General features: G+C 39.5%; 1 protein-coding gene across 1 annotated transcript in view; it reads right to left on the reverse strand.

Annotated features, from left to right (window-relative positions):
- LOC109049490 (cadherin-7-like) overlaps window positions 1-27151 on the reverse strand; it is a 217008-nt gene extending 189857 nt beyond the window's left edge. Inside the window, exons 1-2 of the mRNA XM_042713995.1 lie at window positions 26742-27151; window positions 12016-12445 (exon numbers count right to left, since the gene is read on the reverse strand). Coding sequence (XP_042569929.1) covers window positions 12016-12240 — 225 coding nt within the window. The 5' untranslated portion in view covers window positions 12241-12445; window positions 26742-27151. The remainder of the gene's footprint in view (window positions 1-12015; window positions 12446-26741) is intronic.
- Between the last annotated feature and the right edge of the window lie 210 nt (window positions 27152-27361).

Raw genomic sequence — 27361 nt, forward strand, 5'->3', positions numbered from 1 at the left:
GGGGTGTCAAACTCAATTACTGGAGGGCCGGAGCCATGCATAGTTTAGATTCAACCCTAATTAAACACATCTGATCCAACTAATCAAGTCTTTCAGGCTTATTTGAAAGCTACACGGTATGTGTGTTGAAGCATTTTAGCAAAATTATCAATGTGTTTTGCCACTCGCCATGTTTGTGCGACTGTTGTAAAAATAACCACGTCATTTGCAGCTCTTACCGGCACTTCTTTTTAAAGAATCAACACACACAGGAAAGGCATGCATGAAACACGATTGCCTCTACATAAAAATACTAGAGGATAATATGCCAACACATTACAATAAACGACCCTGAGCACCTGTGGTGTGAACCACTCCAATGTTTTGACGCGCTACTCACTTTATCTAGAAATGGTCAAATGTTGCCTTTGTTGTCTCGTGGTCTGGTTGGAACCAAGTCAGGGTCCAGAGCCGGACTGTGGGCCACCTTTTGAATATGCCTATCATACACCGATCAGTCTGCGTAATGCCACTTCGAGATCTCAAGGAGACTCGAAAGATCAAACTTGCAAGATTGTGCCAAATGTTGGACGATCAATGTCGTCAGCTGGTTCTCCTGTTGTGAGTTTTGTTTTATGGGAAGGAAAAAATATGGGTGATCTTCTTTCTCAATACTCCATTTTCATGGCACATTTATGGCTGCTAAGTTTAAGCTAAAGAAGCACACAACATCCGAAGCAGCCAGTCAAGAATCATAAATATCAAACCTGTTCAATATTTGCGATTTGGGATCATGCAGGCTTTTGATGCGATTGGGAGCAGTAAAATAATCATAATGACAGCACACAATTGAGGACTTATTGGAGAAAAAGATGTTTGCAACATTCCTTTATCAGGCCACACACCCCGATTGCTTAGGGGTGCAAATTGGGCTCAAAATAGGTCTTATAATCTTCAAGTGTGTGGCCAGCCTTATTCTAAATGAAAAAGATGGTGCAGACTTTATTTTGTTAATAAGAAAAATAGTGGCCATGTAAACCACTGAACTCACTTTGTTCACATACATGTCCAGGAAAACTGCCACCTACCAATATTTTCTATGTACTGTCATCCAGAGATATCCATTTAATAGAGGAATGGGCATAAGCATAATTTCAATCCACTGCTTCTGATGTCTTGTAAGAAAAGTTTGCAACATGAGTAGAAAGCTTTCTTGGCATAACTTTAGATATGAAAGGCAAGCAGAGCCGCCTTACTTCTAAGCGTGTCTTCACAGGACACGCATGTGACAGGACATGTGCCAGCAATTAAAAAAAGACACACACACACACAGAGAAATGTAATAGATACACATATTTTAGCATTGCAACACATTTCACTGTTTTTTCAGCATCTCGCTGCAGGACTGCTGCATTTTTAAGCCGCCGTTTCATTTTGCCACAATACAGCTCGCTTCATAAAAAGTAGCTTGTTACGGGAAAAAGCTGCACTTTTTTTGAAAACTGCTGTCACGCTTCTGAAAAATGTAGTAATGATAATGTAATACTAGCTTAATTGCAAACACAAGCAAAAATAAAACTACTGAATAATACACCAATAATGTACAAACTAAGTAATTCTTTCTAGTTTTTACACCAGCAGATGAGAGTGTCAAAGCTGTCTGATCTTGGAACAAAAAATAATAATAATAATAATAATAATGAAAATCTGTACAAGTAAACATCAAATAAAACTGGAACATGAATTTATACTGAACAAAATTAATTGGGATAGCAGCAAATGTTGAAAACTCAAGTCTAAACAATTTGTATTTAATTTATAAAGCACCAATTAAAACAGCAGTGCTGTAGAATGCAGTTCTAGCACAACAAAGACATACAACAACACGTAATACACACCAAAACATAACATATGCAGAATTCAGAAATGAACGGCAGCCAGCAACTTATTGCTCATGCTCGTGCACACGTAACGTACAAGAGACTGAACATGATTCAGTGCCTCGATATACTCACATATACAAATGCCATCCATGCTGCTGAAAGCAACATTTAAATGAATGTGCTCCGTGCTTTCCTCTCAATAACAAAATAAACGCACAAGAAAAATGACAGCGTGGTCACCTTTCGCTTCCAATTCAGTCCTAGGATATATTGATTGGTTAATCTGAGAATCTCTTAGGATTCTGCATGGATAACAGGCACACAAGGTAAGAAGGCTCTAAACCAAAAAGTAGTATTTTATACTCAATTCCATTGCCTTCAATGGCAGCCATTGAAGGGAACAAAGAACAGCAGTAGTCTCATCACAATTACAGGCCACTGACATCAGTCTAGCTGCAGCAGTTTGGACCATTTGTAGTCTAGAAAGAGAAGCATTATTAATTCCCATTTAGAGGAAATTACAGCCGAGCATAGATAAAGCATTGATAACCTTCTCAAAAGGAAAAGTTTTACCTTAGATAAGTCTCAACCGAAAGAAACTTGTTTTAATGACTTCATTAATCTGTTTATCGAACCACTGTCACATACAAAGCCCAGATATAAGAAAGAGGACCAAATATTCAGACCCAACATTTGCAGAGACTATTTTCTCAGAAGGGCCAAAAATAATTATCCGTTTTGTATAATTGAGATCTAAAACATTTAATGACATTGATGCTTTCACATAAATTTAAACATTCCATCAAGCAAATACCACTTAGGGAGTTAGGAGAGAAAAAGTCACATATAGATCAATGTTTCCCAACCCTGTTCCCAGAGGCAGCCCAACAGCACACATATTGGATGTCTCTTATCGGACTCTTCAGCTGCATCCAGAATTGCATTCTTCCCTATTATATAAATAATAATAATAATAATAATAATAATAATAATAATAATATGTCCAAGTAGTATGTCCAAATTCACATTACTCAAGAGTAGGCAATATGTACCGATGACTTATTACTGAGATTCTGAAGTGTCAAAACACTAGTGAACAGGCATGGTACGGGCAAAACACGAGAGCAGTCCAGTAAACAGGCATGGGTCAATCAACAGTGAGCAATATCTAACAGGGCAAGGCAAAGAGATAATCCAGGCAGGGACAAACAGAGTCCAAAACAACAAGACAAAAAGGCCAATCTGAAAACACAGAAAAAAATCTGAAAACAGGCAAGGCAAGACTATGACTAAACTGGAACTGGCTCCACGAAGTGCTATCACTAGGAGTGTAATAAACACAGACAATACACTTGAGCAGGAGCTGGGTGGGTGTTATATAATGTGTGTAACAGCTTTCAGGTGAACATGTGATTGGTTAAAGCTGTGTGCAATCAGTGCAATGGATGATGGGAAATGTAGTCCAGGGTATAGTGTAACAGTCTGTGTAGTGTATCCCTTTGTCTCAATGTTCATACTATCCATCCTAAATAGTATGTGAGATTAGAATAAGTGTGTCCCAAAGCACAGTATGTTGAAAAGAGTATGCCAAAAGTCCCCGGATGGTCTACTATTTCAGGTCGATTTTTGAAGTGTGGATCTGTGCACACTCTAATGGCTAAAATTGGCCACAATCCATTGCGCTTTGGCAAAGGATTCGGTCCAGAACTACAAACACGAATAAAGCGTGTTAGAAAAACTACATACGTGGCGGATGAGCGTGATCGACGGTTAGGTAGAGGTTTACAAGTTTACAGGGGTTTGAGTTACTAATAATCAACATTTAACCTGGTAAATAATGTGTATTTATTGCAACAGCAATGTGAACTTTTATAAACATCCATTTGGTCATTAACTTTTAAATGCATCATTATGCAGAAAATGAGCAGAGTTCTCCGCATGAAAGACCTGCGACTGGCAGATCAACGAGCTACTTCTTTTCTCTTGTATGATGTAGTAGGTTATATTTGATGAAGTGTTATGTGGAGGATGTTAACTGTGACAAGATGATTGACAGGCCAGTTTACAGGATGCATGTAACAGGTGCGACAGAGCAGTTCTTTAAAGACGCAACTGTATGACGTTATAGTATGTCCCAAAGCTTGTCGACTCTTCTACCACACACTCAAAAGTTTGTACTTTTTCTTCACCAAAAGAGTACATACTTTAAGAGCATAGTTTAAGTAGGCACATTGAGATGCAGGGCATGAGTCCATGTAGTGAGCGGGTGACCTCTGGTGGTGAGTGAACGGAAATTCATAGACAGAATTCGTGACAATTGTGAATGACAGAAGCGACACAACCAACACTGGTCGATCACATGCTAATGACAACATGACGACTGTAAAAAGAAAAAAAGTGAAAGTCATGACATTTGTCAAGTATGGTAACCCATACTCGGAATTGGTGCTCTGCATTTATCCCATCCAAGTGCACACACACAGCAGTGAGAAGGGAACACACTGTGAACACACACCCGGAACAGTGGTCAAAATAAGTACAAATTCAAGATATATGATTTCGAACACAGCCATTGATTTCAGGTCTTGGAGTCTTGTAATGAGCTGAATCAGGTTTGTTTGATTAGGAAGAGGTTGGAAATTTGTACTGATGGTATGCCTCCGGGAACAGAATTGGGAAACACTGATGTAGAGGACAAATCAAAAGACCTATTTACAGGAGGATTTATCACAACTTCAACAACAAAATTGTAATCAGTTAAGAAAAAATATTTTGCCCTTGCTACTTTCACATGTTTTTGAATCTTTGGTAAAGTGTTTATTCAGACACATATCTATCCACTTTCTTTCATCTAATCTCTGTTTCTGGCACGATGCCATTGCTAACAGGTTAGCCTGAGGGATGTCAGTGCCTAAAAAATAATATAAATGCAAATGACAAATTGTTCCGCTATTCTTCCTGTGGAAATATCTGCTCTAAAACTATACATGCACACGATCCTTCTTTTTATGAACAGTTTTTGTCTCTCGCTCTGCTGCTGTCTGAAGTGTTTCAGCTGTCAACTTTCAGCTCTATCATTTCACAGGCAAAGAGGAAAAAAGGTCACAGATATTGGCTCTAAGGTGCCCATTACAGGAGAGAGAATGGGAAAAGAGATTTGGTGTTGTGCTCTATAATTCTTTGAAGAGGAAGTCTATTCATGTTCTCCATTTGTGATTCCACTTGAACAAACAAAGCATGTCTCTGCATATGACACAATGATGAAATTTGCCAATGGTTGTACCACTGGCAATAGCACACTTGCATTATGCAAAGCTGTTTCAAGTGAGGTAGTGAAGATGGAGAAGAACAGAACAGAGGGATGAGGCTAATTAAACACGTGCCAGTGTGAACACACCAAACAAAGCGATTTTAAATGACACTGGTGAAATTGATGAAGAATAATGCTTTATACACTACCAGTTATCTACTCCTGTAGCAACTGTTGTAAGAGTGCAAGAGAAACATGACATTTAATAAAGTTATGGAAATAATGTTTATCTATATGCAGCAGAGTGACATATAGCCCCAGTATGATTGTCTGGCGTTACCAAACAGGTGAACCTATCAGTGTTTGTACTTCATCATGATTGGTCAACTGGGTAAGTTTCATGAGCCTATTAGTGCCTGTGTTGTGAACAAACATCAAGTAACTGACTGCACTGCTGCTCTGTTTTGTTATGGTTTTAACAGTTTTGTCTAGAACTCATCTGGGTCCGTCTGTTATATTTTTGTATTGTTTTGTGAGGGGTTAGGTCTTTAAAGTGGTCCTATTATGCTCTTTTACAAAGTGTTGATTTTGTTTTGGGGGTGTACTATTACAGGCTCTCATACTAGGTTGTTTAAAAAACGCATTATTTTTCACACTTTAAATTACAACACCTCTCTCCCCAGACTGGCATGAACGGCTTGTATAGTTCCTGTATCAAATGGAGGCCCACCTTCTGAAATACGAAATGTGCTGTGATTGGTTAGCTGGGCCAGTGTGTGTTGTGACTGGCAGCGCTTGGTGCCTGGTCGGGAAGTGTCATGCCCCTTACCATAGCCACCTGCCAGCTTCAGTGTAAATATTGTCAAAATCAAAAGGTGGAAGCATAATAGGACCCCTTTAAAGTGGGAGGGGTTGGCCATGGTACCCTGTACTGTGTGTCCATATGGAGGTGTTTTTTTTATTTATTTTATTTTCTCTAGTGTGTGTCATGGGTTTTGAGTGTGGGAAGAAATCTGAGGTTCTTCGCTGGCCACCTCCCTCTTTATTTTAGTTTTTATCGTATTGTACTTTGTTACTGGTATAGACTTGTGATGTGAATTGAGACCTTATGTGTAATATTGTATTTGTTTGTTGTTGTATTTTAATAAGGTGATTATTGTTGATTAGCTGTCTATCTTCATACTCAACCTGCCTTTGGCAACAAACCTGTGTCCCTTTGCTTAGGGCTGTTATGTCTCGCTGTATTCCTGGTCGACTATATAGGATTTCTCTTATGATTGGTAATTTTTAAACACCTGACCTCTCTTGCCACATATACAATTATTGTACTGTTGGTTCAATTAACATGACCACATCAGCATTAATCTGTGTGTGACGCATGGCCCATAGAGCCCCACTGAAGGCGTGCTGCACCTTTGACCGGACAGCCCTAAACACATCTAACTCTGTGAGAGCACCATGGGTGCTAACTACAAAACAACATCTCTAAACAATGATTGGGTGAGCTCTGAAATGGGGAATTTGCAACAAGGAAATTGTCAAGAACATTGACTTGTTTCTTTAATTTCCTCTTTAGTTTTGCTCCCTTGACCTAGTTTCTGTCTCCCCTTGATTTCATTAGTTCACCTGTGTCTTAATTATCCTTGTTTGGTCAATGTACTGTATTCAGGTTACTACCTTTCTGTTCATTGTTGTCTGGTCTTGAATGTCTATACGTTGTGTCACTACCTGCCCTGTCTGGATTACCTTCCTGTGGATTATTAAAGCTTGTTTATTTGTTGGATCTCGTCTTCATGTCTGTGCCTTCGACACAGTAACTGGACAGAAATAAATGACTGACAAGAGTTTAATTTTCCTCTCTTTGAACAATCACTCGGATATACAGTTATGTTTCTTGATGACAATGATACGGTTTCTCCCAATCCTAGTCTCAACCATTCTACCCATGTTGAGTTGATAGGATTTGATCTGTGCCTATGATCTTGAAATGACTTCCTGTCAGTCTATTAGACTTTGTGTATAAAAGCCTTGTTTCCTGTGTTGTATGGTGGTAATGTCTGCTCTGCTCAGTTCTGTTTCCTGATTTGTGGGATTCCTGTAGTTTTGTTATTTGATTATTAAAGTCCATTTCTGCATTTGGATGTCTAACAGTACACCAGGATGACCAACACAAACTCTTGGGGCAGTGTCATGGTCAATGAAAACAACATTCAAATAAAACAGGACTAAGACATGGCATTTGTCACTTTGAGTTGAGCAGATTCAGTGCTTTATCACTGACAGTCATTTTGTCACTTCCATAAATTTCTCTTTCCAATTCATTTTCAAGATAAAAAAAAAAAAAAAAACAGTTCCCTTTCAATATTGATTCACTCAAATGTCTAAGTTCAACCCACCAGAGGCCTTTGATTTCGCGCAGCCTGCTACTTGGCCTGCATAGATCCAGCAGTTCTCCCCGTTCTACATCGTGATGAAGCTGAACATGGAACAAGGAAAGCGGGGAAGTACAAGTAAATTCTTTGCTGTATGCAATGGGCAAGGATGCCAAAGCAATATTCGGATCGTTTGCAGAAACTTCACATGCAAATAATTATGAGACTGCTGTCGTCAAATTTAATGAACATTTCATGCCCAGGAGGAATGTTATTCATGAGAGAGCCTGTTTTCACTAGCTTATACAGAGATCAGGAGAGACTGTTGAGGCTTTGGAACCTGAGCTGATATTGGACAAAGCTGTCCAGATCGCCCGGCAGTCAGAGCTCATCAAGACAAAATGTGAGCAGTGGAGCGGCCGCTTAAGTGAATGCAGTACAAAACAGTAGTGCTGCTACGACATCTTTTTTTTATTCTATTTACATACTGTACTCTCTCTCTCTCACACACACACACAAACACAAACTGCTGGTGAATGACCAGCGCTCTCTTCCACCCGTTGTGTGTGTGTTCACTACTCACTGCTGTGTGTGAACTTAATGGATTAAATGCAGATCACAAATTCAGAGTGTGGGACGCCACACGCCATTTCACTTTAAAAATGTGCAGTGTTGTGACTCCAGGAACAGGGTTGGTAACCATTACCATAGAGAACCTTGTCGAACTTCCTCATAACAGGTTGTTCCCCACTGATGATGGCTCAGCATTTGAAAACCATGGGAACCCACTTTATATTTAGGAAAAAACATTAGCATTTGATTGATATCCGTTCAAAATGTGAAAGAGCCGTTTTCCCCCGTCTTTTCTAATAAAGTGTTTTCTGAGCCACTGGTTGACGTAAGGACAAAGAGTGGTTCTGACCGAACTGCTGTCAATGAACAATGACACTCAGTATCAGTGAAAGAGCAGAAGGGCAGAATAAACAGAGAGCTGCCATTTTTTACAGCTAAAGGGCAAAAAAGCTCCAGAAATAAATCCCTGCAGCAAAAATAAAGGGGCAACAAGTGTGTAGTATTTTAAGATGTATGTCAGTTCCCTGTGGAGTCTACTCTCTACTACCATTGTACAAACCCGATTCCAAAAAAGTTGGGACACTGTCCAAATTGTGAGTAAAAAAGGAATGGAATAATTTACAAATCTCATAAACTTATATTTTATTCACAATAAAGGTGCTGTTCATATAATTAGAATATCATCAAAAAGTTGATTTATTTCACTAATTCCATTTAAAAAGTGACACATGTATATTATATTCATTCATTACACACAGACTGATATATTTCAAATGTTTATTTCTTTTAATTTTGATGATTATAACTAACAACTAAGGAAAATCCCAAATTCAGTATCTCAGAAAATTAGAATATTACTTAAGACCAATACAAAGAAAGGATTTTTTGAAATCTTGGGCAACTGAAAAGTATGAACATGAAAAGTATGAGCATGTACAGCACTCAATACTTAGTTGGGGCTCCTTTTGCCTGAATTACTGCAGCAATGCAGCGTGGCATGGAGTCGATCAGTCTGTGGCACTGCTCAGGTGTATGATTGCTCTGACAGTGGCCTTCAGCTCTTCTGCATTCTTGGGTCTGGCATATCGTATCTTCCTCTTCACAATACCGAGTTTGCTGGCCAATTAAGAACAGGGATACCATGGTCCTTAAACCAGGTACTGGTAGCTTTGGCACTGTGTGCAGGTGCCAAGTGCTGTTGGAAAATGAAATCTGCATCTCCATAAAGTTGGTCAGCAGCAGGAAGCATGAAGTGCTCTAAAACTTCCTGGTATACGGCTGCGTTGACCTTGGATCTAAGAAAACACAGTGGACCAACACCAGCAGATTACATGGCACCGCAAACCATCACTGACTGTGGAAACTTTATACTGGACCTCAAGCAACGTGGACTGTATGCCTCTCTTCTCTTCCTCCAGACTCTGGGACCCTGATTTACAAAGGAAATGCAAAATTTACTTTCATCAGAGAACATAACTTTGGACCACTCAGCAGCAGTCCAGTTATTTTTGAAGCGAGACGCTTCTGACACTGTCTGTTGTTCAAGAGTGGCTTGACACAAGGAATGCGACAGCTGAAACCCATGTCTTGCATACGTCTGTGCGTAGTGGTTCTTGAAGCACTGACTCCAGCTGCAGTCCACTCTTTGTGAATCTCCCCCACATTTTTGAATGGGTTTTGTTTCATAATCCTCTCCAGGGTGCGGTTATCCCTATTGTTTGTACACTTTTTTCTACCACATCTTTTCCTTCCCTTCGCCTCTCTATTAATGTGCTTGGACACAGAGCTGTGTGAACAGCCAGCCTCTTTTGCAATGACCTTTTGTGTCTTGCCCTCCTTGTGCAAGGTGCCAATGGTCGTCTTTTGGACAACTGTCAAGTCAGCAGTCTTCCCCATGATTGTGTAGCCTACAGAATGGACTGAGAGACCATTTAAAGGTGTTTTGAGTTAATTAGCTGATTAGAGTGTGGCACCAGGTGTCTTCAGTATTGAACCTTTTCACAATATTCTAATTTTCTGAGATACTGAATTTGGGATTTTCCTTAGTTGTCAGTTATAATCATAAAAATTTAAAGAAATAAACATTTGAAATATATCAGTCTGTGTGTAATGAATGAATATAATATACAAGTTTTACTTTTTGAATGGAATTAGTGAAATCAACTTTTTGATGATATTCTAATTATATGACCAGCACCTGTGGAATATAGATAACATATAAAATGTTGAAAGTGACACATTTTGAAATGTCATGCCAAATATTGGCTCATTTTGGATTTCATGAGAGCTACACATTCCAAAAAAGCTGGGACAGGTAGCAATAAGAGGCCGGAAAAGTTAAATGGAAATATAAGGAACAGCTGGAAGACCAATTTGCAACTTATTAGGTCAATTGACAACATGATTGGGTATAAAAAGAGCCTCTCAGAGTGGCAGTGTCTCTCAGAAGTCAAGATGGGCAGAGGATCACCAATTCCCCCAATAATGCGGTGAAAAGTAGTAGATATCAGAAAGGAGTTTCTCAGAGAACAATTGCAAAGAGTTTGAAGTAATCATCAACTACAGTGCATAATATCATCCAAAGATTCAGAGAATCTGGAACAATCTCTGTGCGTAAGGGTCAAGGCTGGAAAACCATACTGGATGCCTGTGATCTTCGGGCCCTTAGACGGCACTGCATCACATACAGGAAAGCTACTGTAATGGAAATCACAACATGGGTTTTGGAATACTTCCAGAAAACATTGTTGGTGAACACAATCCACTGTGCCATTCGCCGTTGCCGGCTAAAACTCTATAGGTCAAAAAAGAAGCCATATATAAACATGATCCAGAAGCGCAGGCGTTTTCTCTGGGCCAAGGCTCATTTAAAATGGATTGTGGCAAAGTGTAAAACTGTTCTTTGGTCAGACGAATCAAAATTTGAATTTATTTTTGGAAAACTGAGACGCCATGTCATCCGGACTAAAGAGGACAAGAACAACCCAAGTTGTTATCAGCGCTCAGTTCAGAAGCCTGCATCTCTGATGGTATGGGGTTGCATGAGTGCGTGTGGCATGGGCAGCTTACACATCTGGAAAGGCACCATCAATGCTGAAAGGTATATCCAAGTTCTAGAACAACATATGCTCCCATCCAGACGTCGTCTCTTTCAGGGAAGACCTTGCATTTTCCAACATGACAATGCCAGACCACATACTGCATCAATTACAACATCATGGCTGCGTAGAAGAAGGATCCAAGTACTGAAATGGCCAGCCTGCAGTCCAGATCTTTCACCCATAGAAAACATTTGGCGCATCATAAAGAGGAAGATGCGACAAAGAAGACCTAAGACAGTTGAGCAACTAAAAGCGTGTATTAGACAAGAATGGGACAACATTCCTATTCCTAAACTTGAGCAACTTGTCTCCTCAGTCCCCAGACATTTGCAGACTGTTATAAAAAGAAGAGGGGATGCCACACAGTGGTAAACATGGCCTTGTCCCAACTTTTTTGAGATGTGTTGATGCCATGAAATTTAAAAACAACTTATTTTTCCCTTAAAATGATACATTTTCTCAGTTTAAACATTTGATATGTAATCTATGTTGTATTCTGAATTAAAAGCATTACATTTTAACATGCTGATTTTCTTATAACTGCAATTTTCTGAATGAACAACAAAACTGTGTCTAATTATGGATCACTGAAGGTTCTTTGCAGTATTTGATGTTTCTTCAGCACTCATTTCCATGTTTATTACAGTGTAATGTGTACTACTTCGCAGTGGCACATTACACAGTAAATGGTGCATTAGTTCATGACCAGAACGATTCTAACACTTTACTGTATGTGATGAATAGGACCTGACTGCATTTATTCATGATTCTAAACACTAAACTTTTGGGATGATCGTTAAAAAACACACACACAAACAGCAACACTTTTATGTGAGAAATGAGAGTAGAAATCTTACCTTGCCGACATAAAGAGGATCAGTCCCTGTGTATTCCTCAAGCACAAAGAACTGATTCCAAACCCAGTTTCGTTTCTGTCTTTGCAGGGTTTCCCATGAATATTTGGGGTCACTGTGGGGTCGGTCAGGGGTCCCGTCAGCAGATCTCAGTCCCCAGCAGCTCATGTTCTCTCGCAGGAGATGAACACTGAGAAGCCAGATAGTGCTGCATATGAGAAAATTCATCTGTGCCACGTAACGAATCACCACGGTGGATTTGAGAAATAAAACAAAAAACCAAATGTTCTGAAATATCACAGAAAATGCAGAGAATGAAATCTCAAACCCTTGCAGTTTGTGGTTTTTCCAAAGTTTCTAATGCTCAGAAATCCTTGAGCTGTGATTATAATGAGGCAGTTCAAAAGGACTCTTCATGAGGAGTTACTGACACCTGTCAGGGAAAGACAGAGATAAAACAATGGTGAGAAAATCTGCCATCAACTTTCTGAAAAAAATTTGTGTTTGGCCAAGGAAATCACCACTGCGAAGATCTGGTGTTGGGAGTGAACAGCAGGATGTTGCTAAACATGTTTTTATGTTCCTATATGATTCTTAGGTATGATAGTAGTAATAGCTCACATCTGAAGCACAGGTTGAGAGCAGTAGTTTTAAACACGCACCTTTGCAATGCTGTTTGTGAATGGAACTATGGATTCAGGAATATGTTGGTAATGATGAAACTTGTGACTAGAATTTTGCCGGTATTCGGTAATGCGATATATATCACGATAATGAACATACACAATATTGTTATTGTGGGCACTTCAAAATACTGTGAATAATTAATTATTACAAATTATTTAGTTTTTTAATCCATTTTAAGAATATGTTTCCCATCAACTGGTCACAATGCACAACACCTCTGCGCACTCTCATGTAAACAAGCTGAATGAGAAGCACGTGAGGTGCTGAATGAATGTGCACATTCACTCTCTGACAGCAGGTAGCGTTGAACAGCAGAAATGCAACCAGAAGCAAAGCAGCTGTACAGGGCTACTTCCTGAAACCTATTTAAATGATTTAAATCAGATTTGTGTATTCACTATGGTGCTCATTACAGCGACAAATACTTAAATATTTAGAATTAATAGGCTATTTATTTTCAAACCTCTTTACATTTAATCTGGACTACAACATGCCCTAGATATAAGACAAAAGGGAAATGAAGCGCTGCTGGTATCCCTTGTATCCTCTGGTGCTCATGGAAGGTACTAACTTGTCTTTAATTGTTAATCTTAAAGATGATCCCAGGGGGTTCCATGAATATTTCCTGTAAAGTCGGGTCACATTTGAATGTTTATTCAAACATTATTGAATGTGACCAGACTTTACAGGAAATATTCATGGAACCCCCTGGGATCAGCTTTAAGAGGGCCCCTACAATTAAAGACAAGAAGTTACCTCCCCGCTCCTAAACGTGAAACTTGGCTTCATCAACATAAGGGAAACTTTCCTTGTGGTAATTGTAATTATTGTGAGAATATGGCTAAAATTGCTGCATTTATGGATGTTTTCAGTAATAAGACTTATACTATTAACAGTTTTATTAATTGCAATACTACCCATGTTGTCTATCGATTAAAGTGTACATGTGGCTGTTTTTATGTAGGCCTTACTAAAAGGAGATTGAGGTACAGGGTAGCTGAGCATAGGTATGCCATCCGGACTGGAAATATGAATTATCCAATGGCCAAACATTATATAGACGCAAAACATGGGAGGGATTCGACCTTACAAGTAGTGGGCATTTAGGCTATTCGCCTTGATGCCAGTGGTGGGGATATAATCAAATGCCTTAAACAGAGGGAGACATATTGGATTTATTCCTTGAAGGCCACTAGTCATCCAGGTCTCAATGAAGATTTTGAACTTTCACCCTTTTTATAATCGTTGTGTCTCTATAAGGACAGTTTATTGTTTTTTTGAATACAACAGACCCAATTGCTATTTTTGTACACTATTCATGTTGTTTTAGAACCATCTTAATTGAGAATTATGATGTGTAACTGGTTTATTGACCTTTGGTGTATATTGTGTGGAGTACACTGGATATTTTCAGTAGTGTCATTTCTGTTCTTACACTTGGAGATGTCTCATTTGGTCCTGTTTGGTTTAACCTCTGGTATCAGACATGATCTGAACTATTGCCTCTAGTCGCAAAGAAATTGTGTTGCAAGTGCCAGAGTGGCACACCTGAAATCAGTGCAACTATAAGTATAGCTTGATTCTGTTTGTTTGCTACCAACACCCTGATGAAGGCCAGTGGGCCGATACGTGTTTGTGTTTTATGCTTTAGCCCTTTTAAATAATAAAGGCTTTTCAACTTTTGCATCCTACTGAGTGCCTGGACCTGGAATTTTTCCAAATTCTTTTTCATGCCCTAGATATTGTTTGAAAATGTTTTGATTCTTTATTTTTCAGTCACACTTTACATTAAGGTCCCATTAGTTAACATTAATTTATTAGTAAAACATAAACTGTCAACTTAACATTTATTAATCTTAGTTAATTTCAATATTTAATAACACGTTAAAATCAAAAGTTGCTACTGAGTTATTTAATGAACTCGAGTTAACATGAACTAAAAGTTGTATTTTTTAACAAAGTTTAATAACTTCTGTATCAAATGTAGCTATTGCTCATTGTTAATGTTAGTGCATTAATTAAGGTTAACTAATGCAATCTTATTGTAAAGTGTTACCATTTGGTCTTCATGATTCTTTCGCAGTTTAATCCGTGTGAAATTATTTACTTTATACATTTTTTTGTGTATTGCTTTATTGTACTTAAATGTTCAGTTTCTTTTTGTTGTGAGAATAAGTTATGAGATATGAATTTAACCTTTTTTATTTTTTGTGAAAACTTTTTTTTGAGTTTATTTAATTGATTGATGAATTAGCTATTAATTGAATTATGCTTTTTTGATTTTTTAAAATGCTTTCTTGTGACCATAGTTGTCTAACAATGCTTTTGGGAAACGCACTCCATGGCAGTCATTTTCGTTAGTCAACTTGGCATATACTCATGCAAGCTATTAGTTAACAGCAAAAAATAATAATAAATAAATAAAGCTAATTTGATCTTTATAATTTTAATGATTTTATTTAATTCAAGTTTTAGCTACATAATGTATTTGAATAGAGCTTAATTAATTTGTAGAAATATAGTTTTAATATACTCCAATGAAAGAAGTTTACAATGTATGCTGCTGAATACTGGAATAAGAACGCAACTACCAAACAACAGTATAGAAAGTCAAAGCATCCTCGCCTTCCTTCAGCTCAATATACATCACATTCACAATCAGCACACAACATACAGGCTGTTGTTAGATCTGAGAGAAACATGATGAGACACCGGAAACACACACACACACACACACACACACACACACACACACACACACACACACACACACATACACACACACACAGAGGATCTGCTGTTAGGAATGTCAATTAGAAGCAGCTCCGCATCTTTCTGCTGATTCTCAATGAGTCTCATGTGAAAGATCATAGTCATCACTGCAGTGACACACATATCTGCTGGAAATTCAATAAACCAGTATGAATTCTAAAGCTGGTTTAGCTGGTGGAGCAGAACGGCCATGTAAACAGGAGCTGGTGAAGCTGGATGGCAGGATGAAGAAGGATGGTCTTTCTGGTGAAGCTGGTTGGCAAACATTACTAGGTTTAGTGTGAGTAGGCCAGCTGTCTGTACACAAGTATCTTTGTGGTACTGTTTCTGCTTACTTATTTCTCCATTCATTATGTAATAGAAAAACCTATGAGATTAAAACAAAATATATAAGTATAATTTATATGAAAATATCAATGTCATCAATGTCAGGTATCAATGTAATTGAAAATTTAACGTTCACAAACAGAATAAAGTTTCATTCACTCCATGTCTCAGTAAGTCAAGTTATCCTTCAAACAAAACAAGCAGAAGATTGGACTGAAGGTAATTTTCAGTGTGCCACATCAAAGTCAGTCTCAAAAATCCCTGCAAGGAAAGACTGGAAGGCATTTGCCCTGGTCTGTTCCTGCCGTGTCTCAGCTCTTCTCTGTGGGTGGGTGCCAGCTATAGAGATAATTGCTTGAGCATGCTGAGCTTCTGCTCTTTCCACTCACAGCAACTCTCGTTCTCCTCGCCTCAGGCTAAACAAACAGCGTTCGCCCATTGCTTCGTGTGAAATGCTGTTGTCTCTTTCAGTCTTGTACTTTTCATCCTCCTTAACAGAGTGATTACTGCAGGGTGATAATTAACACACAGTCAAATAGTGCTACACACACACACACACACACACACATTTATTTTCTTTCATTGTTGGACCTTCCAGTCACCTTTATTTCTACAACACAATACAGACTGTTTCAAAGCAGATTCACAGAACAGCTCAAGTTAGATCAGAGTCGATTCAGATCAATAACTGAAAGTTCATTAATTATGAAAAAATGTGATTCAGCCATAAAGCAGCTCTACAGAAGACAATCCTGTCATCTTCCAGCTCAGTTCCAGCTAAGGTTTTTTTTTATTTTTTTATTCACGCCCCACATTGTCACTGCAGTTGATAATCGATCAATGAACATTAAGTGTCTTTTAGAGCCCAACTAAGCAGGCCAAAGGCAACAGATTGTAATTTCTATGGCTCTGATATTGAGACATCTGTGATCGATCATGATCATGTGACCAAACAATCAGACAGAATGAAGCAGAGCATCTTGAGACAGGACCCTGATCATAACTATTTAAAAAACTTTACAATGTAGTTAAAGCATGATAAGCACTAAAACTGCAGTTGAGTCAGCAGTGATGAAAATGGTGCTGCACATTTTTAAGACAATTATGAAAATCTGCAGGAAGAGCAGAGAGATGTGCTGCTGATGGTGGTGCTTTCACTTCGTTCAAAACCTTCTCATAACAACAAAACATGATGGCCTAAAATTTGAGTTCACCCACTTCTTGTAAACAAACAAACAAAGAAATAACTGCTGATTTATACTACTTGTACTCCACTATAGCTATTCTTTTAATTTGGCAATGAAATACAGAGGATATTGTTGATCCCAGTATGCTTGTGATGTTCTATTTGTAATTCTCTTTGAATCACAGTGCCTACTAAATGACAAATGGATTGAACAGGGGTTTTGAGATGTTTTTAAATTAGAGCTATTTTTAATCATAAAATGCTCATAAAAACTGTGAGGTGATGCAGGATGTCCTCCTGACATATACAGCATTGACCATGCACTGACCAACAGCTAAATATAGTTCAAACTGAATTAACTTCTCATGATCCTGTCACTTCCTGTTTAACTTGGTTCTTCTGGCCAGAATAAGCTACAAAAGGTCTTTTCACACTTGAAATAGTTAACCCCGGGTCATTCTAAACCCTGGGTAAACGGATTCTGGGCTATCTTTCTTCACGTTCCACACTGGGTTAAAAGTTAATCCTTGGTATTCATTAACTGCCGTTTCACACTGCCCATTCCTAAACAGGCTTAAAGTCCTTTATTTGCGTATTTGCGATGTCAGTTCCACTGATTGGAGGAACGTGTTGACATACGGCTCTAGCATTGCACTTCCAAATATAATATATATTGTTAACTGTACAATCAAGCTCTCCAGAATGGATGTTTTAGACCATAATGGCAAGAATGAAATGGCCACTTCACATCTATTCATATGTTTTCCATCACCATTTGATATTTTTCCTCTCAAACACTAAAAAGACTATTTCTCCAGGGCAGGGTTTCAAATCCCCCAGTAAAAACGGTGCTGACCCCGCTTCTAAATTACAGTAAATGTTTGAAACATTCCTTTACCCGGGGTTAAAAGGGATGTTTAGAATGACAATATCCTGCGGTTAAGCGCAGTGTGAAAAGCCCTAAAGTGTACTTTATGCTGACAGTCAGAAGTCTGCCATTGTGAGACCAGATAACATGTGCATGTGCTTTAGTCTGTCATTCTGCATCACTGCATAAAGTAATGTTACAGGAACATGTTGTGAATGAATGACTTCAGTTCTTCAGGTGTTTGTGACTCAGAATGTCTAAATAAACTATACCTTTGAACCTTACAGTTTTTAAGGTGAACAAATCTTTGATAGACTCATGATATACCACATCAGGAACTATATATGGGTTAGAGACTGCATTTAGTAATTTATCTAAAGATGAAGTGACCATTATAACTATTGTCCATAAATATCTACTTTTCAACATTTTGATGATCCTAGATATTTCTCAAGATGCATGTACTTGCCCTATAATGGCTTTCTTTTTCTATAAAAAAAATCCAAATTAATGTTAAATCAGATTCAAAATGTTTAATCAGAAATAAACAATTTAAAAAAGGTACAATAAAGCAGTAAAATGTTTAATGAGACTGAAATGCCTGCAGGAATAAGTATTTAGTCTATGAACGTAGAGGCAAAAGTGCTGCTGCTCCGATTTGATTGTTATTTTAGTAATAGCAGGATGATCTTTAACAATAATAATATGGTTATTGTCACAAATCAATGCAAAGACTTCTGGTTAGTGAGATGACAGGATGTTTATTAAACAGACCTGAATGCTGAGTAAATGTCAGGAGTGAATCACGGCAATAGCAACAGTACAATGGGCCTTAACTGGCGGTGGATTATGGTACTTGGTAGTGGGATCGTCAGAGATGGGAACCAGGAAACAAGGAGAATCACAGGAGGATAGTCTAGAGTTCAATGGGTTAGACTTCTGGTTAGTGAGATGACAGGATGTTTATTAAACAGACCTGAATGCTGAGTAAATGGCAGGAGTGAATCACGACAATAGCACAGTTCAATGGGCCTTTACTGGCAGTGGATTATGGTACTTGGTAGCAGGATCGTTAGAGATGGGAACCGGGAAACAGGGAGAATAATGAGGGAGAATCACAGGAGGATCATCTAGAGTTCTGGAGGTAAATAAACAGGTTAGAGCACAGAGTGGGTAACAGTTCAGGGTAGAGAAGCACTGTGGTGAGGGTGACTTTATCCATGTCTTGACAGGATACAGGTGATTGTGATGGAGGTGGCTGTGACTGTGATGATTCACTGACATTACCCCTTCCTCCAGGGGTGGCTCCTGATGCCCTAACGTGACGACGGGGGCGACCTCGGCCTCTGGGTGCAGGACAATTGGGATGGTGATGAAATGATGAAACTCCTCTAGCAGCATAGGATCAAGGATGTCGTCCCGGACCACCCAGGTACGTTCTTCTGGTCCATAACCTTCCCAGTCGACCATGTATTTGAGCCGGCCACCCCGTCGCCATGAAGCCATGATGTCTCTGACTTGTTACACGGAGGCATGGTCTAGTATCTCTGGAGGTGGCTCGTGGGTTTCTGGAGTGGAAGGAGAGAAGGGTTAGTAGGGAAACGTGAAATGAGGGGTGAATTCTGTACCTGGGTGGTAACTGCAATTGGTAGGTGACCTCGTTGATCTGCCTCTCGATCGTGAACGGACCAATGTAGCGGGGACTCCTACTGGGCAGATGGAGAAGCGGATCCCGGGTGGACAGCCATACCTTGTCTCCTGGATGGCAAGAGGGAGTGAAGGCATGCTGGGCAACAGCGAAGGTCTTGTGTCTCCATACTGCATGCTGGAGATCGACATGAGCTGAGTCCCACACTCTCGCTCGGAACCAGTAGTCACAGCTGGAACTTCCAAAGGGTTCTCCTGTCCACAGGAAGAGTGGAGGTTGGTAGCCGAGTATGCACTGGAAGGGCATGAGGCCGGTAGTATTCTGATGCGAGTTTTGTGCATACTTGGCCCAAGGGAGGAAGCGGTTCCAGCTGTGCTGATCTTCTTGGCAGTATGGCCTGAGGTATCGTCAGTGTTCCTGGATCTTCCACTCAGTCTGGCTATTCATCTGTGGATGGTAACCAGAGGATAGGATTACTGTGACCCCTAGAAGCTGGAAGGTGGCCTTCAACACATGGGAGATAAACTGGGGACCCCGGTCAGAGACTGTGTCTTCGGGTATCCTGAATTTCCTGAAGATATGGGTGAATAATTGTTCAGCAGTTTCTAGGGCGGTTGGTAACCCAGGTAGGGGAATTAATTTGCAGGCCTTTCAGAAATGATCCACTGTCACTAGGATGCACGTGTTACCCTCGGATTCAGGTAGGTCTGTTACATAAAAAAAAAAAAAAATCAATTCCCAGGTGTGACCTGGGCCGTTGAGGAATGGGAAAGGGCACAAGTTTGCCCAGTGGAAGGTGACAAGGAGAGGAAGACATGGCATAGAATGAGCAACTGCGGACATACCGGTTGACATCACGGGACATACTAGGCCACCAGTACCGAGCTTGGAGGAGCGAGAGGGTCCGTTGGCTGCCTGGATGGATGGGCCTCCCAGCAGAGCAGGTTCAGTCCGAGTGGCGGCTCTGATGTCTTTGGCAATATTCCAGAGGATAGGGCTTACAATGAGGGCTAGAGGGAGAATCAGCTCGGGATCAGATGGAGAGTCGAGAGAATGGAGGCAGGACAGGGCATCGGCATTGCAGTTTCGGTTTCCTAGGCAGTAGGTAATGATGAAGTTAAACCGGGTGAAAAATAGAGCCCAGCGGGCCTGCTGAAGATTGAGTCGCTTGGCATCTCTGAGATATTCCTGTGGTGGAGGTGTCCACTTCCACCACAAATGGCACATTGGGATTGGGATGGCGAAGTATGGGAGCCGTGCTAAAGGGCTTTTTGAGCTCCTTGAAGGCTTCGTGGGCACTGGAGCTCCAGGACAGGGACTTGGGCTTTCCTCGGAGCATAGTGGTCAATGGGGCTGTATGCAGACTGAAATCCTTAATGAAGTGCTGATAGAAATTGGCAAATCCTAAGAACCTCTGAAGCTTCTTCATTGACTGGGGAATGAGCCACTCCATGATGGTAGTCACTTTCCCCTGGTCCATTTGAATTCCCTCCTGGCCGATGATGTAGCCAAGGAACTGCACCGTGGGGCGGTGGAACTCGCACTTCTCCAGTTTGAGGTACAGATGGTGCTGACGGAGCTTCTGAAGGACCTGCTTAACGTGGTGGCGATTGTCGGCCAGGTTCCGGGAGTAGATGAGGATATCATCAATGCAAACGATCACAAACTTGAGGAACTCCCGGAACACCTCGTTCATAAACCCCTGGAAGATGGATGAGGCGTTGGCAAAGCCAAACATCGGTTATTGTCACAAATCAATGCAAAGACTTCTGGTTAGTGAGATGACAGGATGTTTATTAAACAGACTTGAATGCTGAGTAAATGGCAGGAGTGAATCAAGGAAATAGCAACAGTTCAATGGGCCTTTACTGGCAGTGGATTATGGTACTTGGTAGCAGGATCGTTAGAGATGGGAACCGGGAAACAGGGAGAATAATGAGGGAGAATCACAGGAGGATCATCTAGAGTTCTGGAGGTAAATAAACAAAGGTTGGAGCACAGCAAGTCTGGTAACAGTTCAGGGTAGTGAACAGTAGACCAGACACCAAAGCACTGTGGTGAGGGTGACTTTATCCTTGTCTTGATTAATGAGTGCAGGTGCAGGTGATCAGTAATCCGGTGACTGGGATCGGGTGTGAGTGGGAACAGGTGATTGTGATGATGAAGGTGGCTGTAACTGTGATGATTATCTGACAGTTATAGGCCCTTGGTTTACATACTTTATTTAAAAGTAAGCTCAATAAAATTAATGTAGGCTAATCACCAGAACATGTCTCAACACAAACATTGGTCTAAATAAGCATCGCTAATCTAAAAATGTGCTTCATGTAGTAACACCTAAATGAATTAATTTTAACAATAATAATAATAATAATAATAATAATAATATTTTAACATTATAAACATATAAGGTTACACCCAAAAAAAAAAAATATATACAAAATTAAGGGTAAGAACAAGAAGAAATAGCTCTTTAACATAACAATTGCATGTTTCCTCATATTACAGTGGGAGGTAAACACTTAACGTAAAATTTTGCGCTTTGCGTTCATATACTCTTCTGCAGAGTAAAATATCCACTTCAATTACGGAGCATTTGTCTTAGAAATTATAGTGTTTATGGCATGTGAAATGAGAGAGAACATGTATTTTCCCTAGTTGTTGTTTAATAACATTAAGCCATATTAAGATTTTTTGCATGCTTTTCCACTCCACTGCACTACTTTTGAACTCGCATCTTACTTCCTTTGCAGTGTCTCGAGCATGACATGGCATTCCAAAAACACAGCACTCAAGTCAAAAGAATAAAGGTGAAATGTTTAAAAGAAGAGACCTTGTGTGTGTGCTTTTTTTTTCTTCCAAATTCCATTCTGTGTGATTTATGAATGCCTTTAGTATGTCCTGCAATGAGGCCCACCAAAGGGGTGGGGCCAAACACACTGCGAGGGCTGCAGAGGTGTCCTGTATGCCTGAAAAACAAACACACACACTCACTATACACACACACACACACACTAAGGAATTTTGGGAGTGCATTGAAAGCAATGCAGAACAGTTCTGAAAAAAAGACAGTGTCAAAAAGGAAAGAGAAAGACACATATTTCTTTGTATATTTATCATATGACGCGTGAAACGGTGAGGTCAGAAATACAGACAATGTGATGAACAGTGTAACCACCGTGAGATGGACAGTGTGATGGTCAGCATCATCACAGTCAGAAGGACAGTGAGATGGACAGTGGAATGGACAGTGTGATGGTCAGCATTATCACAGTGAGAAGGACAGTGAGATGGACAGTGTGATGGACTGTGTGTAGGACAGTGTGTAGGACAGTGTGTAGGACAGTGTGATGGACAGTGTGATGGACAGTGTGTAGGACAGTGTGATGGACAGTATGATGGATAGTGTGAAGGACAGTGTGATGGACAGTGTGACGACAGTGAGATGGATAGTGTTTTGGTCATTGTGATGGACAGTGTGATGGTCAGCATCATCACAGTGAGAAGGACAGTGAAATGGACAGTGTAATGGACAGTGAGATGGACAGTGTGAAAAACAGTGTGATGGCCAGTGTGACAAAAGTGAAAGTACAGTTAGATGCACAGTGTGAAGGACAGTATGATGGACAGTGTGACGACAGTGAGAGGACAGTGTGATGGACAGTGTGACGACAGTGAGATGGACAATGTGAAGGACAGTGGGATGGACAGTGTGATAACAATGAGAGGACAGTGTGATGGTCAGTGTGATGGACAGTGTGATGATCAGCATCATCAGAGTGAGAAGGACAGTGTGATGGACAGTGTGATGTTCAGTGTGATTGTCAGTGTGATGTACAGTGTGATGACAGTAAGAGGACAGTGTGATGGACAATGTGAAGGACAGTGTGATGGACAGTGTGATGACAGTGAGAGGACAGAGTGATGGACAGTGTGATGATCAGCATCATCACAGTGAGAAGGACAATGAGATGGACAGTGTGATGACAGTGAGAGGACAGTTTGATGGACAGTGAGAGGGTCAGCATCATCACAGTGAGAATGACAGTGAGATGGACAGTGTGATGGACAGTATGACAACAGTGAGAGGAGAGTGAGATGGAGAATGTGAAGGACAGTGTGATGACAGTGAGAGGACAGTGTGATGGTCAGTGTGATGGACAGTTTGATGGTCAGAATAATCATAGTGAGATGGAAAGAGAGATGGACAGTGTGATGTTCAGTGTGATGGACAGTGTGACGAGAGTAATAGGACAGTGTGATGGACAATGTGAAGGACAGTGTGATGGACAGTGTGACGAGAGTGAGAGGACAGTGTGATGATCAGCATCATCACAGTGAGATGGACAGTGAGATGGACAGTGTAAAGGACAGTGAGATGGTCAGCATCATCACAGTGAGGAGGACAGTGTGATGGACAGTGTGATGATCAGCCTCATCACAGTGAGAAGGACAGTGAGATGGACAGTGTGACGACACTGTGAAGGACAGTGTGATGGACAGTGTGATGGACAGTGGAGATGGTCAGCATCATTACAGTGAGAAGGACAATGAGATGGACAGTGTGATGGACAGTGTGATGACAGTGAGAGGACAGTGTGAAGGACACTGTGATGGACACTGTGAAGGACAGTATGGTGGACAGTGAGATGGACAGTGTGATGACAGTGAGAGGACAGTGTGAAGGACAGTGTGATGGACACTGTGAAGGACAGTATGATGGACAGTGAGATGGACAATGTGAATGACAATGTGATCACAGTGAGATGGTCAGTGAGATGGACAATCTGATTGACACTGTGATGGACAATTTGATCACAATGAGATGTTCAGTGAGATGGACAGTGTGATGGCCAATAAGATGGTCAGTGTGATCACAGAGTGAATTGGACAGTGAGATGGTTTGTGTGAAGGACAGTGTGATGGAAAGTTAGATGGACAGTGTGATAATCAGTGTATGCTGGGACTCAAACTCCCACAAAAAGAATAGCAGCAGCAGCAGCAGCAAATATCCAGCAGGACTGCTCAGATGTTTTATGAGCCATCAGTCTTATCATCCCCCTTGATTTGCAACAGAATCTAATTCTATCATATGTCCTCTAATGTAATTTTCCAATAAAATATTTGTTATTTCTTGAGTTTCAGCTTGCTCTTTTCTATTGCTTCTGTTCCATTAATAGGAACCACCGCTCAAATATCACATGTATAATGAGAAAAAAAAGGAAGATTTAGCACCTGTGCCTTTGCTATTAAAGCCCCTGAAATTCATGAACCATTCTCAGAAACTCTGAGAAACAACAAATACATCTGAAATTACCACAAAGAACAACATTTCTACAGTGCAGGTAAAAATAATTAAACAATTTATTATATCTCTCTAGCAAGATATTATGACCATTCATCATACTTAGGATAAAGTTGTTTTTAGAATCTTATCACTCTTTCTTTTTGTTTTGCTTTTATCTTTCCTTTTGTCTTTATGTTGTTAGTGGAGGTCACATGGTTAAGGGATCCTGGGAAACTAAAATATATAAGGAACCCTATTGAAACATGTAATTGTTTAATTTACTGTTCAAAATTGAAAGTAAAGACATTTATACAAAAGATTTTGTTTCAAATAAACACTGTTATTTTGAATTCTATTCATCAAAGAATCCTGAGAAAAAATGTGTCATTAATGTATCAAAACTAAACTAAATACACTCTTCCATTTGGTGAACCTGTGTTGTTTCAAAGGTAAATAGAGAAAGCACTGTTATTATCCTTGTTTTTTTTTTTTACATTTAAGTGAAAGATTTAAGTAGATTGTATTTATGACTTGAGATATATCATTTTTCATTAGTTCAATTGAATCTGGTACAATGATCCTTGACCTTGATTTTTTTAAATCAACACATGAAGAACAATAAACTAATAATCACCCAAATTGTTTAACCTTATAACAATCAGCATCCAGAATTGCTCACTGTCATGCAGAGACATTTAAGCTACGCTACGACAGAAACCCACAAATGGATAAGTGTATTAAATATACAGTGTAAGTGTATTAAAAATATAATATTCAAAATTAAATACACAAAAACAGTATTTTATCTCATTTTATGATTCAATAAGATCTTACTGAATAAAACATTTCTTACACTAGGACAATTCCTTCCAGGAGGATGTTTTATTTTATTTTTTTATAAAGATGGCACTATTGGCAGAAAAGATGTTAAACAAACAATATAAGGATGCATTTTCTATTGAGCAACTTTTACATTCTAATAATATTTTATGCGCTTATTCCATGGGGGGAAACATCAAACCATTTTCAATAAACCTGAGATGATTTTTTCCATTGAGTAGATCATTTCTCAGACAGAATTATCAGCTGAAAGTAAATTGTCTCTGTGTGACTTGAATAAAAAGAAAGGATATGAGAATGGGTGATTTCTGCCAAAGCCAGTAATTAATGACTAATATGTAGTAACAAATATGAATTATTAATAATAATAATAATAATAATAATAATATTAATATTACTATTTGGAAGTTGCATTCAAAATCCATTTAAAAAAATCCAATCTGCCTTGTCAGTCTGGATAGGCTTTATGTGTCTGGTTTATTTATGGTGTCTAAAAAGGGATAAAATGGTGAGGGGAAAAATCATTTGAAAATTAAATAGCTTCTGATTAATATCCCTTATAGTTTGTGTCCATTAATATAAAGATATAAACAATGTACTATACTACAAGTATAACACATAAATGAAACAAGTTTGCATTTAAATAGTTATGATTTACATATTTTACTATTCAAGTTAAATGTTCATGACCCTGCTGATCATTTAAGACTTATGTTAAACTACGTTTGTAAATGTTACATTTGTTTTTACATTTGAAAAAGTACTTTATAATAATTAGAACAAGAGTTCTCTTAACATACTTTGAGATTAATTCACATTCATAGCACTCACACCCCACGCACCCATCACTCAATCAATCAATCAATGAGAAACAGAAATGAAACCATTAAATAAAGCATATTTTAGTCTGTCATACTGTTTGAGTCCTGTATGAGGTTTCAATGGATGTGCAAAATCCTGATCACTCCACTCTATCGACGTTCGTGTTAAATTGAGTTTTGAAGACATAATTTAAAGCCATATGTTTTCTGTTTGTTTCTTTCCAGATGTGAATGTCCGTCAGCAGAAGTGTGGACCGTTATAATCATTCATCACAAACAGGCAGAGCACTCACCGAATGTGGAGAATCAGCCGCAGGTGTCATCAGAAGTGCTCGGGTTCATCTGATCCATGTCAAAGCTTAACTCAAGTCGAGATGTGAGAGAGAGCTGAGTGAAATCCTCACTTGCACTTGATGCTGAGCCACGCGTGCAGACTGAGACTGTGCGAGAGGATGCGGCGCCAGTGTGTTTGTGTGTGTGTGTGTGTGCGAGTCGCTAATGCCGGCAGTGTGGTGAGAGATTCTTTTTTTTTTTTTTTTTAAATCTTTCTCTGGTTCATCCAACAAACACAAAAGTTTCCCACTGTTTGTATCTGATGAGGCTCACTAAAGTGGTTCATAGGTCCTTATTACTATAAAGCAGGGGTCTCCAACTCTGCTCCTGGAGAGCTACTGTCCTGCAGATTTCAGCTCCAACCCCAATCAAACACACCTGAAGCAGCTAATCAAGGTGTTCAGGGCTACTTGATAATTAAAGACAGGTGTGTTGGAGCAGGGTTGGAACTGAAGTCTGCAGGATGGTAGCTCTCCAGGAGCAGGGTTGGAGATCCCTGCTATAAAGTCTCACTTGGCTGTAAACATCCTGCTTTGAAACACACTGCATCTTCCAGAAGGTCAGTTGTTTATGCTGTAAT

Source organism: Cyprinus carpio, chromosome A24 (genome assembly GCF_018340385.1).
Source record: "Cyprinus carpio isolate SPL01 chromosome A24, ASM1834038v1, whole genome shotgun sequence".
Lineage (NCBI taxonomy): Eukaryota > Metazoa > Chordata > Actinopteri > Cypriniformes > Cyprinidae > Cyprinus > Cyprinus carpio.